This window comes from Bos mutus, chromosome 7 (assembly GCF_027580195.1).
Source record: "Bos mutus isolate GX-2022 chromosome 7, NWIPB_WYAK_1.1, whole genome shotgun sequence".
Classification (NCBI taxonomy): Eukaryota; Metazoa; Chordata; class Mammalia; order Artiodactyla; family Bovidae; genus Bos; species Bos mutus.
Genome location: NC_091623.1, coordinates 81,224,419 through 81,241,266, shown reverse-complemented (window position 1 = coordinate 81,241,266; position 16,848 = coordinate 81,224,419). Strand labels below are relative to the sequence as shown.

General features: G+C 38.9%; 1 protein-coding gene across 1 annotated transcript; it reads right to left on the bottom strand.

Moving 5' to 3' along the window:
- Nucleotides 1-7,391: 7,391 nt before the first annotated feature.
- On the bottom strand, nucleotides 7,392-15,028 carry LOC102276993 (olfactory receptor 2T8). The gene is made up of 2 exons (XM_005910780.2): nucleotides 14,118-15,028; nucleotides 7,392-7,485 (listed from the first exon to the last, which is right to left on the bottom strand). The coding sequence occupies exons 1-2, from the start codon at nucleotides 15,026-15,028 to the stop codon at nucleotides 7,392-7,394; spliced, it is 1,005 nt and encodes a 334-aa protein (XP_005910842.2).
- Between the last annotated feature and the right edge of the window lie 1,820 nt (nucleotides 15,029-16,848).

The window sequence follows — 16,848 nt, the reverse complement described above, 5'->3', positions numbered from 1 at the left end:
ATTATATAGATCCATTGTCAAATAACACGTGCTTCATTTGTAGTGAAGATTACTTGTGACACATTATTCCCATTTCCTCCCTCTCAACCTTTTTATTTGTCTAAGAAAGTTCTTACTCTAGATGGATCATTTTTATGTCACCATTTAAGATATTTCTCTTCTTTCTTACTTTAATGCTTTCTGATAGTAAATACACCAAAATATTTATCCTTGTTCTCCTGATGATAAATTTTTTGCTTGTTTTGGTTTTAGTCTCTGTCTGTCAGCTTTCAAAACGTTTCTGTTATCCTTATCTCTCTGTCATTTAGATACAATATGCTTAGATGATAGTTTGTTGGTATTTGTTCTCCTATGGATAGTTTGGAGAGTCTTCTCCAACACCACAGTTCAAAAGCATCAATTCTTCTGCACTCAGCTTTCTTTATAGTCCAACTCTCACATCTATATATGACTACTAGAAAAACCATAGCCTTGACTAGATGGACTTTTGCTGGCAAAGGTAATATCTTTGCTTTTTAATATGCTGTCTAGGCTGGTCATAACTGGTCATAACTTTTCTTCCAAGGAGCAAGCGCCTTTTAATTTCATGGCTGCAATCACCATCTGCAATGATTTTGGAGCCCCCCAATATAAAGTCAACCACTGTTTCCATGGTTTCCCCATCTATTTAAATTGAAGTGATGGGACCTGATCCCATGATCTTAGTTTTCTGAATGTTGAGCTTAAGCCAACTTTTTCACTCTCCTCTTTCACTTTAATCAAAAGGCTCTTTAGTTCTTCACTTTCTGCCATAAAGGTAGTGTCATCTGCATATCTGAGGTTATTGATATTTTCCCCAGCAGTCTTGATTCCAGCTTGTGCTTCTTCCAGTCCAGGGTTTCTCATGATGTACTTTGCATATAAGTTAAATAACCAGGGTGACAATATACAGCCTTGACATACTCTTTTTCCTATTTGGAACCAGTCTGTTGTTCCATGTCCAGTTCTAACTGTTGCTTCCTGACCTGCATACAGGTTTCTCAAGAGGCAGGTCCGATGGTCTGGTATTCCCATCTCTTTCAGAATTTTCCACAGTTTATTGTGATCCACACAGTCAAAGGCTTTGGCATAGTCAATAAAGCAGAAATAGATGTTTTTCTGGAACTCTCTTGCTTTTTCAATGATCCAGTTGATGTTGGCAATTTGATTTCTGGTTCCTCTGCTTTTTCTAAAAGCAGCTTGAACATCTGGAAGTTCATGGTTCACAGTATTTGTTTTTCTTATTCTGACTTACTTCACTCTGTATAATAAGCTTTAGGTTCATCCACCTCGTTAGAACTGACTCAAATGTGTTCCTTTTTACAGCTGAGTAATATTCCATTGTGTATATGTACCACAACTTCTATACCCATTCATCTGTCAATGGACACCTAGGTTGCTTCCATGTTCTAGCTATTATAAATAGTGCTACAATGAACAAGGGGTACATGTGTCTTTTGCAACTTTGATTTCCTCAGGGTATATGACTAGTGGTGGGATTGCTGGGTCATAGGGTGGTTTTATTCCTAGGTTTTTAAGGAATCTCCATACTGTCTTCCATAGTGGCTGTATCAATTTACATTCCCACCAACAGTGCAAGAGTGTTCTCTTTTCTCCACATGCTTTCCAGCATTTATTGTTTGTAGACTTTTTGATAATGGCCATTCTGACCAGTGTGAGGTGATATCTCATTGTAGTTTTGATTTGCATTTCTCTAATAATGAGAGATGCTGGGTATCTTTTCATGTGTTTATTAGCCATTTGTATATCTTCTTTTAAGAAATGTATGTTTAGGTCTTTTCCCCACTTTTTTATTAGGTTATTTGTTTTTCTGGTATTCAGTTTTATGAGCTGCTTCTAAATTTGGAAATTAACCTTTATCAGTTGTTTAATTTGCTATTATTTTCTTTAATTCTGAGGGTTGCTTTTTCACCTTATAGTTCCCTTTGCTGTGCAAAAACCTTAAAGTTTAACTAGGTCCCACTTGCTTATTTCTTTTTTTATTTCCATTAGTCTAGGAGGTGGATCACAGAAAATCTTGCTGTGCTTTATATCATAGAGTGTTTTGCCTATGTTTGCCTATAAGAATTTGATAGTTTCTGGTCTTACACTTAGGTTTTTAATCCATTTTGAATTTATCTTTGTATAGGGTGTTAAAAAGTGTTCTAATTTCATTCTTTACACATAGCTGCCCAGTTTTCCCAGCAGCACTTATTGAAGAGACTGTCTTTGCCCCATTGTATATTTTTGCCCCCTTTATCAAAGTCAAGGTGTCAATATGTGTTTGGGTTTATCTCTGGCCTTTCTATCTTATTTCATTGGTCTATATTTCTATTTTTGTGCCAGTACCATACTGTCTTAATGACTGTAGCTTTGTAGTATAGTCTAAAGACACACCTGTGTCTCCTGTATATCCTCCATTGGCAGATCCTTTACCACTGAGCCACCTGGAAAGTCCATAGATAAATGTATTATATTATTGCTGCTGCTGCTGCTAAGTCACTTCAGTCGTGTCCGACCCTGTGCGACCCCATAGACGGTAGCCCACCAGGCTCCCCTGTCCCTGGGATTCTCCAGGCAAGAACACTGGAGTGGGCTGCCATTTCCTTCTCCAATGCATGAAAGTGAAAAGTGAAAGTGAAGTCGCTCAGTCGTGTTCTACTCTTTGAGACCCCATGGACTGCAGCCCACCAGGCTCCTCTGTCCATGGGATTTTCCAGGCAAGAGTACTGGAGTGGATTACATTATTAATATATGCAAAAACATAAAAATTTATATATCTTATATAAATGAGCATAGAGCATATATATAGTTATATATATATATATATATAAAATAGTCACATATTGGATTATGTATTAACTGCATATATCAATAATTTACATATATAATTTGTATATACATATATGTGGTCTTCCAACATGGTGCAGTGGTAAAGAACCTGCTTGCTAATGAAGGAGACATAGAAGATGTGAGTTCAATCCCTGGGTCAGAAAAATCCCCCAGAGGAGGAAATGGCAACCTGTTCCAGTATTCTTGCTGAAAAAAATTCTATGGACAGAGAAGCCTGGTAGGCTACAGTCCATGAGGTCACAAAGAGTCAGACATGACTGAGCACCTGAGTACCCCCATAAATATATGTAAGCATTTATTGGTGCATATTCATAAATCCATAATCTGTAATCTGTGTACCACTCATGTACCACTTCATAAATAATTTTCAAATAACTGAAGCTGACATCATATAATTTTCAATGTCTGAGAATATAGTATCAATTCCTATGCTATATATATTTAGAATGAATTATGTTGAGGACTTCTGTCTGAAGATATACACTGACAGAGTATTATCTAGTTTTCAGTTCAGTTCAGTCACTCAGTCGTGTCTGACTCTCTGTGACCCCATGAATCACAGCATGCCAGGCCTCCCTGTCCATCACCAACTCCCGGAGTTCACTCAAACTCATGTCCATAGAGTTGGTGATGCCATCCAGCCATCTCATCATCTTGGCCCCTTCTTCTCCTGCCCACAATCCCTCCCAGCATCAGGGTCTTTTCCAATGAGTCAACTCTTCGCATGAGGTGGAAAAGGATTAGAGTTTCAGCATCAGTCCTTCCAATGAACATCCAGGACTGATCTTCAGAATGGACTGGTTGGATCTCCTTGCAGTCCAAGGGACTCTCAAAAGTCTTCTCCAACACCACAGTTAAAAAGCATCAATTCTTCGGTGCTCAGCTTTCTTCATAGTCCAACTCTCACATCCATACATGACCCCTGGAAAAACATAGCCTTGATTAGACAGACCTTTGTTGGCAAAGACTGGCTCTGCCTTTTAATATACTATCTAGGTTGATCACAGCTTTCCTTCCAAGGAGTAAGCGTCTTTTAATTTCATGGCTGCAATCACATTCTGCATTGATTTTGGAACCCCCCAAAATAAAAACTGACAGTGTCTCCACTGTTTCCCCATGTATTTCCCATGAAGTGATGTGACCAGATGCCATGATCTTAATTTTCTGAATGTTGAGCTTAAGCCAACTTTTTCACTGTCCTCTTTCACTTTCATCAAGAGGCTTTTTAGTTCCTTTTCACTTTCTCCCATAACGATGGTATCATCTGCATATCTGAGGTTATTGATATCTCTCTCAGCAATCTTGATTCCAGCTCGTGTTCCTTCAGCCCAGCATTTCTCATGATATACTCTTCAGTTCAATTCAGTCGCTCAGTCGTGTCCAACTCTTTGTGACCCCACAAATAGCAGCACGCCAGGCCTCCTTGTCCATCACCAACTCCCGGAGTTCACCCAGACTCATGTCCATCAAGTCAGTGATGCCATCCAGCCATCTCATCCTCTGTCGTCCCCTTCTCCTCCTGCCCCCAATCCCTCCCAGCATCAGAGTCTTTTCCAATGAGTCAACTCTTCGCATGAGGTAGCCAAAGTACTGGAGTTTCAGCTTTAGTATCATTCCTTCTAAAGAAATCCCAGGGATGATCTCCTTCAGAATGGACTGGTTGGATCTCCTTGCAGTCCAAGGGACTCTCAAGAGTCTTCCCCAACACCACAGTTCAAAAGCATCAACTCTTCGGCGCTCAGCCTTCTTCACAGTCCAACTCTCACATCCATACATGACCACAAGAAAAATCATAGCCTTGACTAGATGAACCTTTGTTGGCAAAGTAATGGCTCTGCTTTTGAATATGCTATCTAGGTTGGTCATAACTTTCCTTCCAAGGGGTAAGCGTCTTTTAATTTCATGGCTGCAGTCACCATCTGCAGTGATTTTGGAGCCCCCCAAAATAAAATCTGACACTGTTTCCACTGTTTCCCATCTATTTCCCATGAAGTGATGGGACCAGATGCCATGATCTTCGTTTTCTGAATGTTGAGTTTTAAGCCAACTTTTTCACTCTCCACTTTCACCTTCATCAAGAGGCTTTTTAGTTCCTCTTCACTTTCTGCCATAAGGGTGGTGTCATCTGCATATCTGAGGTGATTGATATTTCCCCGGCAATCTTGATTCCAGCTTGTGTTTCTTCCAGTCCAGCGTTTTTCATGATGTACTTTGCATATAAGTTAAATAAGCAGGGTGACAATATACAGCCTTGGCATACTCCTTTTCCTATTTGGAACCAGTCTATTGTTCCATGTCCAGTTCTAACTGTTGCTTCGATGCTGGGAGCCAGCGAGAGACATTCCACTCGTAACAAAGGTCATGAGGAAGGAGGCTCGGCATACGCAAAGGCGGGATCGAGCCTCAGGAGTCCCCCTGGATATTCTCGAGCATCTACCCGCAAAAAACCAGACTCTGCTTACTTTATTGCTTTGTGCTCTCACCTCTGACTTTACTGAGGGCTGTCCCCTACCACCATCTCGCTCTCTCTGTCAAAGAGTTAACTTACAGCTCCAATTAATAAAGTTCCTGGGCAATTAGGAGTGTTTAAATCCAAACCCCTCAGATAGCTCTCTAACTCACCTGACAAGTTTACTGGGACTCCTACAGCTATGCATACGATTGTTTACAGTCTCCCAGCCTCGAGAGGCATGGGAAGCATAAGATATTCAAATAGCTTAGAGCCTCTCAGAGAGTTAGAAACTGTCAGAATAAAACTAGTAAAAGATTTCATTGATGAACCAATGCTTGTTGCTAAGTTTTCACATCCCCTAAATTGTATCCTTGAATGTGTATTAACTAATATAGTTGGTATGTAGAAAAAATAAGTAGTGGCCTTGGTGCTAGTAACTTTAGACCCTTAAGGTAATAAATTCTTTCCTTTGTTGTAAACCCATTACACATCCGCCCTATAGGAATGCAATTTTATCTTCGGAAGATGGTGCCAAACCTTAAAATAATTACTCTTAGGGAAAATAAGTCTTTGTCAAGAGTCATAAAATGTTAATAAGCCTTCTGGCCAAAAGATGATGTAAATCACCCAAACCATTTGTATACGATAAATGTGCAGGAAAGAAACCCTGGTTTTTGATAAGGATCAAAGACTGCTGACTTTGCATCCCCTATTATCCTCTATGTGTAACTTAGGGTATATAAGCCCCTGTTGAAAATAAAGCTACGGGCTTTGCTCACCAAAGCTTGGTCTCCCCATGTCATTCTTCCCCTCAATTTCCAGCTGAGTCTCCATCTGGAGCACGGATATCCTCTGTGACCATTTATTTGCCTGGGCTTCTAAGACCCACTCGAGAAGGTGTCTAAGGTGGGGCACCTTCCACTATTCGAGAGGGCGCCTGCAGCCTCCATGGTCAGAGCTATCCTGGTGTCATGGGTTATATTGATTTTCCGCGTAAACCAAGCTACTCAGCTTCTTTTCTCCACTGAATTTTCCTACTGAGCTATCTTCATTCTATTATTCTTTATATCTTTGATGAATAAATAAATAAATAGTTGCCGACGCCGTCTCCCCTTCGAATACCCTGGAGCAGCCGGGGCTGGACCTCGGCACTTCCTGACCTGCATACAGGTTTCTCAAGAGGCATATCAGGTGGTCTGGTATTCCCATCTCTTTCAGAATTTTCCACAGTTTATTGTGATCCACACAGTCAAAGGCTTTGGCATAATCAATAGAGCAGAGATAGATGATTTTCTGGAACTCTCTTGCTTTTTTGATGATCCAGCGGATGTCTGCAATTTGATCTCTGGTTCCTCTGCCTTTTCTAAAACCAGCTTGAACATCAGGAAGTTCACGGTTCATGTATTGCTGAAGCCTGGCTTGGAGAATTTTGAGCATTACTTTACTAGCATGTGGGATGAGTGCAATTGTGCAGTAGTTTGAGCATTCTTTGGCATTGCCTTTCTTTGGGATTGGAATGAAAACTGACCTTTTCCAGTCCTGTGGACACTGCAGAGTTCCAAATTTGCTGGCATAGTGAGTACAGCACTTTCACAGCATTATCTTTCACGATTTGGAATAGTTCAACTGGAATTCCATCACCTCCAATAGCTTTGTTTGTAGTGATGCTTCCTAAGGCCCACTTGACATCACATTCCAGGATGTCTGGCTCTAGGTCAGTGATCACACCATCGTTATTATCTGGGTCATGAAGATCTTTTTTGTACTCTGCTTATAAGTTAAATAAGCAGGGTGACAATATACAGCCTTGACATACTCCTTTTTCTATTTTTATTACTATTTAATTTATTAAATTCAATAGAGATAATGATGATTGAATGTTATATTTTATTTTAGCATTTCAGCTTCAAATATCTGAAATTCTATTAGAAGAAAGTCATAATTATTGAGGCTATGGAAGAGCTTTTTTTCCTCTCTCTCTGTTTGTTCTTGAATACCTATTGACTTGGTGTTTTGAGTTAATGTGGGATAATAAATGAAAGAGATTGGGCAGATCATGTAGAAGGTGTTAAAATTCAAGAAAAGACAGTCTTTTTAATAAGTGGTGCTGAGAAAACTGGAAAGCTACATGTAAATCAATAAGACTAGAACATTTCCTCACACTATATACAAAAAAAAATTGAAATTAGGTTCAATACCTAAATGGAAGAACTAAAAACATAATACTCCTAGAAGAAAACATAAGCAGAAGAATCTTTTAAATATATGGTAGCAATATTTTTAGACCTATCTCTTAGCTGTTTAGTCACTAAATCATATCCAACTCCTTTGCAACTCCAAAGACTGTAGCTTGTCCAGTTCCTCTGTCCATGTGATTTCCCAGGCAAGAATACTGGGGTAGGTTGCCATTTCCTTCTCCAGGGGATCTTCCTGACCCTGGAGTTGAACCCAAGTCTTCTGCATTGTAAGCTTATTCTTTACCATTGAACCACCTGGAAAGTCCTAGCAAAAAAATAACAAATAAGACCTAACTGTATTTAAAAGGTTTTCTATAGCAGAACAAAAATCTACCAAATAAAAGGATAATTTGCAGAAAGGGAAAAAGATATTCTCAAAAGATATAACTAACAAAAGTTTAATATCTAAAATATGCAAGTTGTTCATATAACTCAATATAAAAAAAAAGTATCACAATAAAAAAATGTACAGAGAAATTTAGTTTTCCAAGAAAGACATAGAGATAGCTAACAGGCACAATAAAGTTGCTCAACATCATTAATTATTAGAAGAATGTAAATCAGAGAAATAAGGTATCGTCTCACACTTGTCAAAGCGGCTCTCACAAAAAAAAAGTCTACAAATGACCAATGTTGGCCAGAAAGTGAAAAAAGTAAGCTTGTACACAGTTGGTGAGGATGAAAATTGGAATAGCCATTTTGGAAAACAGCATAGAAGTTCCTCAAAAACCTAAAACTAGAACTATCATATGATGCAGCAATTCTACTCCTGGTTATATACTCCTCAAAAATGAAAACACTAATTCAAAAAAATAAATGAACCCAATGTTCATAGCAGTACTATTTACAATAGTCAAGATATGGAAGCAACCCAAGTATCCATCAACAGACAAATGGATAAAATAGTGGTATGTATGTGCAATGAAATATTACTCAGCCATAAAAAATGATGAAATACTGCCATTCACAGCAACATGGATGGATTTGGAGGGCATTATGCTAAGTGAAGTAAATCAGACAGAGAAAGACAAATGCTATATGATATCTCTTATATGAAATGTAAAAATTAATACAAATGAATGTACATAGCAAAGCAGAAATAGACTCAACAGATAAAGAAAATAAACTAGTGGTTACCAGTGAGGACAGAGAGAGTGGGAGTGGCAACATAGTTGTATGGAATTAAGAGATACAGACTACTATCTGTAGAATAGATAAACAACAAGGATATACAGTATAGCAAAGGACATATAGCCATTATCTTCTAGTAATTTTTAATGGAGTATAGTCTGTACAAATACTGAGTCACATGCTGAATATTTGAAACTAATATAAGGTTGTAAATCAACTATATTTCAATAAAAATAAGTTAGTAAAATTCATATTTAAGAATTTTTGGGAAGAGACTCTTTTGACTCTTCATTCCTAAAGTGATAATCTGTTCAAATCAAAATATGTACAATATAAATCTTTCCTTCTTTCTTACCTTCTCCCCTCTCTCCCACATTTCTTCCTTCTTTCTTTCCTTCCTCCCTTCCATCCTTCTTCAGTACAATTAGATTCACTCCCTTCAGTTATTCAAAAGAGGTAAAATCTTTAGTCCTAAGATTTTTTCTTGTGATCAAATATGATTTTCTTAAATTTGTAAAACAGTTCATATAAAGTAGATTTTCATTGAGTTAGACAAGGCTGTCATCCTAGTGTGATTAGATTGACTAGTTTTCTGTGAGTATGGTTTCAGTGTGTCTGCCCTCTAATGCCCTCTTGCAACACCTACCGTCTTACTTGGGTTTCTCTTACCTTGGACATGCGGTATCTCTTCACGGCTGCTCCAGCAAAGTGCAGCCGCTGCTCCTTACCTTGGACGAGGGGTATCTCCTCACTGCCTCCCCTTCTGATCTTGAACCTGGAATAGCACCTCTAGGCCCTCCTGCGCCCGCGCAGCCACCGCTCCTTGGAGGTGCGGTTCCTCTTCCCGGCCGTGGCCCCTGGCCTCAGGCATTGGGTAAGTCCTCCGGGCCGCCTCCCCTGGCCTCGGACGTGGGGTAGCTCCTCTCGGCTGTTCCTGCGCTGTCACAGCCTGGACTCTCGGCCACTGCCCCTGACCTCGGACGTGGGGTAACGCCTCTTAGCCACCTCCCCTCGGGCATGGGGTCCTCCTGGCTTCTGCCCTGACCTCGGACGTGGGGTAGCTCCTCTCGGCCACACTAAGTGCACCGGTCACAGCCGCCTGCATCAGGCTCGGACATTCGGGCTCGCCACCCTTGGGCGGGCCTGGTGCCTTGTTAGGCTCTGCCGCCTCCTCCTGGCCGCAGTCCAATCGCACCTCCACAGGCACCACGGTGAAGTTGGTGGACATGGCGAGCCCAGAGCTCCGGCCACTCTATACTCCCCACTAGGCTCCGCGTGCCCAGGCACGGCTCCACCCACTCTCGCCAACTAAGCCATGCCCAAGGGGCCACCCAAGACGAGCAGGTCATGGTGGAGAGGTCTGACAAAATGTGGTCCACTGGAGAGGGAATGGCAAACCACTTCAGTATTCTTGCCTTGAGAACCCCATGAACAGTATGAAAAGGCAAAATGATAGGATACTGAAAGAGGAACTCCCCAGGTCAGTAGGTGCCCAATACACAGTGGAGAAATAACTACAGAAAGAATGAAGGGATGGTGCCAAAGCAAAAACAATACCCAGTTGTGGATATGGCTGGTGATAGAAGCAAGGCCCAATGCTATAAGAGCATTATTGCAAAAGAACCTGGAATGTCAGGTCCATGAATCAAGGCAAATTGGAAGTGGTCAAACAAAAGATGTCAAGAGTGAACGTCAACATTCTAGGAACCAGCGAACTAAAATGGACTGGAATGGGTGAATTTAAATCAGATGACCGTTATATCTACTACTGTGGGTAGGAATCCCTCAGAAGAAATGGAGTAGCCATTATGGTCAACAAAAGAGTCCAAAATGCAGTACTTGGATGCAGTCTCAAAAACAACAGAATGATCTCTGTTCGTTTCCAAGACAAACCATTCAATATCACAGTAATCCAAGTCTATGGCCCAACAAGTAATGCTGAAGAAGATGAAGTTGAACTGTTCTATGAAGACCTATAAGACCTTTTAAAACTAACACCCAAAAAAGACGTCCTTTTCATTATAGGGGACTGGAATGCAAAAGTAAGAAGTCAAGAAACACCTGGAGTAACAGGCAAATTTGGCCTTAGAATATGGAATGAAGCAGGGCAAAGACTAATAAAGTTTTGCCAAGAAAATGCACTGGTCATAGCAAACACCCTCTTCCAACAACACAAGAGAAGATTCTACACATGGACATCACCAGATGGTCAACACCAAAACCAGATTGATTATATTCTTTGCAGCCAAATATGGAGAAGCTCTATACAGTCAGCAAAAACAAGACCAGGAGCTGACTGTGGCTCAGACCATAAACTCCTTATTGCCAAATTCAGACTTAAATTGAAGAAAGTAGGGAAAACCACTAGACCATTCAGGTATGACCTAAATCAAATCCCTTATGATTATACAGTGGAAGTGAGAAATAGATTTATGGGCCTAGATCTGATAGATAAAGTGCCTGATGAACTATGGACTGAGGTTCATGACATTGTACAGGAGACAGGGATCAAGACCATTACCAAGAAAAAGAAATGAAAAAAGCAAAATGACTGTCTGAGGAGGCCTTACAAATAGCTGTGAAAAGAAGATAAGTGAAAAGCAAAGGAGAAAAGGAAAGATATAAGCATCTGAATGCAGAATTCCAAAGAATAGCAAAAAGAGATAAGAAAGCCTTCTTCAGCAATCAATGCAAAGAAATAGAGGAAAAAAACAGAATGGGAAAGACTAGAGATCTCTTCAAGAAAATTAGAGATACCAAGGGAATATTTCATGCAAAGATGGGCTTGATAAAGGACAGAAATGGTATGGACCTAACAGAAGAAGAAGATATTAAGAAGGGGTGGCCAGAATACACAGAAGAACTGTACAAAAAAGATCTTCACGACCCAGATAATCATGATGGTGTGATCACTCACCTAGAGCCAGACATCCTGGAATGTGAAGTCAAGTGGGCCTTAGAAAGCATCACTACGAACAAAGCTAGTTTCAGTTGATTCCAGTTGAGCTATTTCAAATCCTGAAAGATGACGCTGTGAAAGTGCTGTACTCAATATGCCAGCAAATTTGGAAAACTCAGCAGTGGCCCCAGGACTGGAAAAGGTCAGTTTTCATTCCAATCCCAAAGAAAGGCAATGCCAAACAATGCTCAAACCCCACACAATTGCACTCATCTCACATGCTAGTAAAGTAATGCTCAAAATTCTCCAAGCCAGGCTTCAGCAATACATGAACTGTGAACTTCCAGATGTTCAAAATGGTTTTAGAAAAGGCAGAGGACATGTATACCTGTGGCGGAGTCATGTTGATATATGGCAAAATCAATACAATATTGTAAAGTTAAAAAATAAAATAAATAAAAAAAAAAAAAAAAAAAAGAAAATAAGAGAGGATAGCAAAAAAAAAAACAAAACAAGAAAGAAAAGGCAGAGGAACCAGAGACCAAATTGCCACCATCTGCTGGATCATCAAAAAAGCAAGAGTGTTCCAGAGAAACATCTATTTCTGCTTTATTGACTATGCCAAAGCCTTTGACTGTGTGGATCACAATAAACTGTGGGAAATTCTGAAAGAGATGGGAATATCAGACCACCTGACCTGCCTCTTGAGAAACCTGTATGCAAGTCAAGAAGCAACAGTTAGAACTGGACATGGAACAACAGACTGGTTCCAAATAGGAAAAGGATTACATCAAGTCTGTATATTGTCACCCTGCTTATTTAACTTATATGCAGAGTACATCATGAGAAACCCTGAGCTGGATGAGGCGCAAGCTGGAATCAAGTTTGCTGGGAGAAATATCAATAACCTCAGATAAGCAGATGACACCACCTTTATGGCAGAAAGTGAAGAGGAACTAAAAAGCTTCTTGATGAAGGTGAAAGAGGAGAGTGAAAAAATTGGCTTAAAATTCAACATTCAGAAAACGAAGATCATGGCACCTGGTCCCATCACTTCATGGGAAATAGATGGGGAAACAGTGTCAGACTTTATTTTTGGGGGCTCCAAAATTACTGCAGATGGTGACTGCAGCCATGAAATTAAAAGACGTTTACCCCTTGGAAGGAAAGTTATGACCAATCTAGATAGCATATAGAGAAGCAGAAACAGTACTTTGTCAACAAAGGTCCATCTAGTCAAGCCTATGGTTTTTCTAGTGGTCATGTATGGATGTGAGAGTTGGACTGTGAAGAAAGCTGAGGGCCGAAGAATTGATGCTTTTGAACTGCGGTGTTGGAGAAGACTCTTGAGAGTCCTTGGACTGCAAGGAGATCCAACCAGTCCATTCTGAAGATCAGCCATGGGATTTCTTTGGAAGGAATGATGCTAAAACTGAAACTCCTTTATTTTGGCCACCTCATGTGAAGAATTGACTCATTGGAAAAGACTCTGATGCTGGGAGGGATTGTGGGCAGGAGGAGAAGGGGACGACAGAGGATGAGATGGCTGGATGGCATCACTGACTCGATGGACGTGAGTCTGAGTGAACTCCAGGAGTTGGTGATGGACAGGGAGGCCTGGCGTGCTGCAATTCATGGGGTCGCAAAGAGTCGGACACGACTGAGCGACTGAACTGAACTGAACTAAAAGTAGATTTTCTTCACTTTAACATGTGAAGAAAGATACCTGGGTATTTTTTGCTCCAATTACAACTGTGTACAACCTATGTGTATTTTCAATGTTAATTTTTTTGATGAATTTAATCACATGTATTTTAATAGTGCTTTTTCTGTCTTCAGATAAAGATGTTGGCTTCTCCATGATTCCTGCATATTTTGACAACATCTAAATGTATGGATTCCAATCTGTTTATCTAATTAAAAATCTAATTAAATCTGTTTATCTAATTAAAAATTTAATTAAAATATCTAAAGATATTTTAATCATATAATCATGAGAAATAATTCCCTTGAAAACATTTTGATGAATATTTCCTGCAACTTTCATATATATATACATATATGTGCATATTTTATATTAATATTGATTATTCATTTGAAATTTATTTTATCAAAATTACATGAAGTAAGGTAAAATTGGTTTTTTAAACAATTAGTTACCTTAAAAATAATTCATCTCTACCATAATTAATGATTTTCATTATATACACACAAAAGAACACACCCCAAAATGCAAATTACATGGCTGGTGTCCAGCATATCTTATGATGGAATGCCTCTGTCATTTATTCTTATAGCTGAGGTTCAAAATTCAGAAAAAAGTATCATGACAAAGTATGAATACAGAACAAATGTCATTTTAATTAATTTACCAAATATGAATTATATGTTTTTTAAATTAATGCAAACAGGGAACATGAAAGCAAAGTATATTGATACAAAAGAAATTGACACAAAACCTAAATCTGAGTGATGTCATTATGCCAGTAATGCTTACTGTAGAGATCACTGAAAATATTTCTCCAGCCACTTTCTCAAAGCCCCCTTGACTTCTTTATTCCTCACACTGTATATAAGTGGGTTCAACACAGGTGTGAAGATGGTGTAAAAGGCAGAGACTACTTTGTCATGAGCCACTGAACGATAGGATTTGGGCCGCATGTAGATAAATATGATGATGCCATAGAAAAACCCCACCTCAGCCAGGTGGGAGGAACAAGTAGCAAAAGCTTTCTTCCTGGCTGCAGCAGAATGCATGCGGAGCACAGTGATCAGGATGAGACTGTAGGAAGCCAAAATGAAAGACACTGGGATCAAAAGCATCAGGACGCAGCAGATGTACATGAAAAATTCAAAAATCATGGTGTCTGTACAGGCAAGGCGAACAAGCGATGGTGCCTCACAAAAGAAGTGGTTGATTTCTCGAGAATGGCAGTAAGGGAAGCTCAGGGTGACACTAGCCTGCATCAGCCCATCCACCCCTCCCAAAAGCCAGGAACCGGCTGTCATGTGCAAGCAGAGCTTCTGATTCATGAGGATTGGGTATCGCAGGGGATGACATATGGCCACATAGCGGTCATAGGCCATGGCCGCTAAGAGAAAGCACTCACCCCCTTCCAGAGTGACAAACAGGAAGATCTGGGCACCACAGCCAGCAGAAGAGATAGACCTGATGTGCATCAGGTAGTTACCTACCATTTTGGGAACAACAGTGAGGACCAGCATCACGTCCATGAGGGAGAGCTGGCTAAGCAGGAAGTACATCGGTGTGCACAGCTGGGAATCCATGCGAATGAGCATGATCATGAAGATATTGCTCATCAGGGAGGTGAGGAAGGTCATGAGAACCACAGAAAAGAAAAATATATGGGTTTGTGTGTAGTTAAGGAGCCCTAAAAGAATGAAGTTTATTCCCGTGGTGTCATTTGTATTTTCCATGGCTTCAGTTATTCCTAGAAGACAATGAATAATTAGGAAACGATACTTGCTTAAAAGGAAGCTTGAGCATTTCCTTTTGAAACTTGATGGCACAGAAAAAAAATGAGACTCGGAGGAAAAATTATGACTTAAATTCTTTCACTGCATCAGAAGATGTTTGGCTTGGCATCCTATTCTCCATATCTTTGTAATTACACATTATTTTTTATCCAAATAAATTATATATGCATACATAATAATATCAATTACATTTCTATTATTTTTGTATATTTTATCAGTATGGAGTATCTGAGTAACTGAATCTCTAACTTTTTCACTCCTATCAGCTGTTGATTTTTGTTTAAATCCCTCTATATGTGGTACCATTAAATATTGTTATTTGCAATAATCATGGCCAAAAATAGAAAAGTAAAAAGAAAAAAAGTATGTTTTAATTTACAAATTCCTTAGTAATGAATGAGCCAGAACTGTTCATTAATCTATCAGATTACTTTTGCAAATTTTCTGTGAATATCTCTTTTCCATGATTAATATTGAGTTGTCTGAATTTTCCTTATAGATTTAAATAATTTCTTATCTGTATTTTATGTACATTGTTCTGATTTGTTGCTTATATGGTAAATATCTTCCTCAGCCTATATAAACTTATTAACAATTTTTGTTACATCATTTTGAACTAAAGTTTATATATTATGTATATTTGAGATATTATATGTTATTTATTTAACATTAATGGGCTAGATTACATTTGTAGATTGTCTCAGCCCATAATAGTGTGAATGTTATTGGTATAAAACTATTCATTATTGATATGCAAACTGTTTGAATATATGTTTGGAATAAGTTTGGTATTATTTTTCAGTTTGATCTATGCTTATCAAATATATTATCCTTACAAAATGTATTTTTTAGAGTTCATTTTTTATTACATGATGTGAATTGATAAGGCTCTACCTTTAGGGAGTTGCTGAATAACATGTAGCTCAATATAAAATTCCTCCAATTAATCCAAGCCAGATTCAGTGCAAATAAGGGATAGAGACTGAATTACAGAATACATAAATAACATGAAAAAAATCCAAAATCATGTCAAAATTCACTTAGGAAATATTTGTGAGCTTTAAGTAGGTGCTGCATGCTTAGTCACTTCAGTCATATCCAACTCTTTGTGACCTTAGGTTACCGACACCCTTATTGATTTAGTTTCCGGACTTCTGACTCAGGAAATTCATAGGTTACTGGACTGTCTTCAAGCACTATCTTCATTTGCTCTGCTTCTGGTCTCTATTCAAATTGAAAACTATCAACTAATCAACTAATCTTTATGCTTAAGAAAAGCTTCTTGACATATTTTTCATATGAAGAGTTCCTTTAAATATGATTTTGAAAGTCTTGCATGGATTTACAATTGAAGAATAAATTATTTTAAACTAATAGCTTTTAAACAATTCATTATGATAACCTCACACATTTAATTCAGTCTTATATTTCCAAATAAAAACTCATGTAAAATACCTACATGTTTCACATTTAAGCAAAAGGAAATCTAAAATTCAGAAAGCCATGTTGCTCACTAATAATACACATTAAAAATTAGAGAACTTTACAATATTGTATTGGTTTTGCTATATATCAACATGAATCCGCCACAGGTGTACACGTGTTCCCCATCCTGAACCCTCCTCCCTCCTCCCTCCCCGTACCATCCCTCTGGGTCGTCCCAGTGCACCAGCCCCAAACATCCAGTATTGTGCATTGAACCTGGACTGGCAACTCATTTCATATATGATATTATACATGTTTCAGTGCCATTCTCCCAA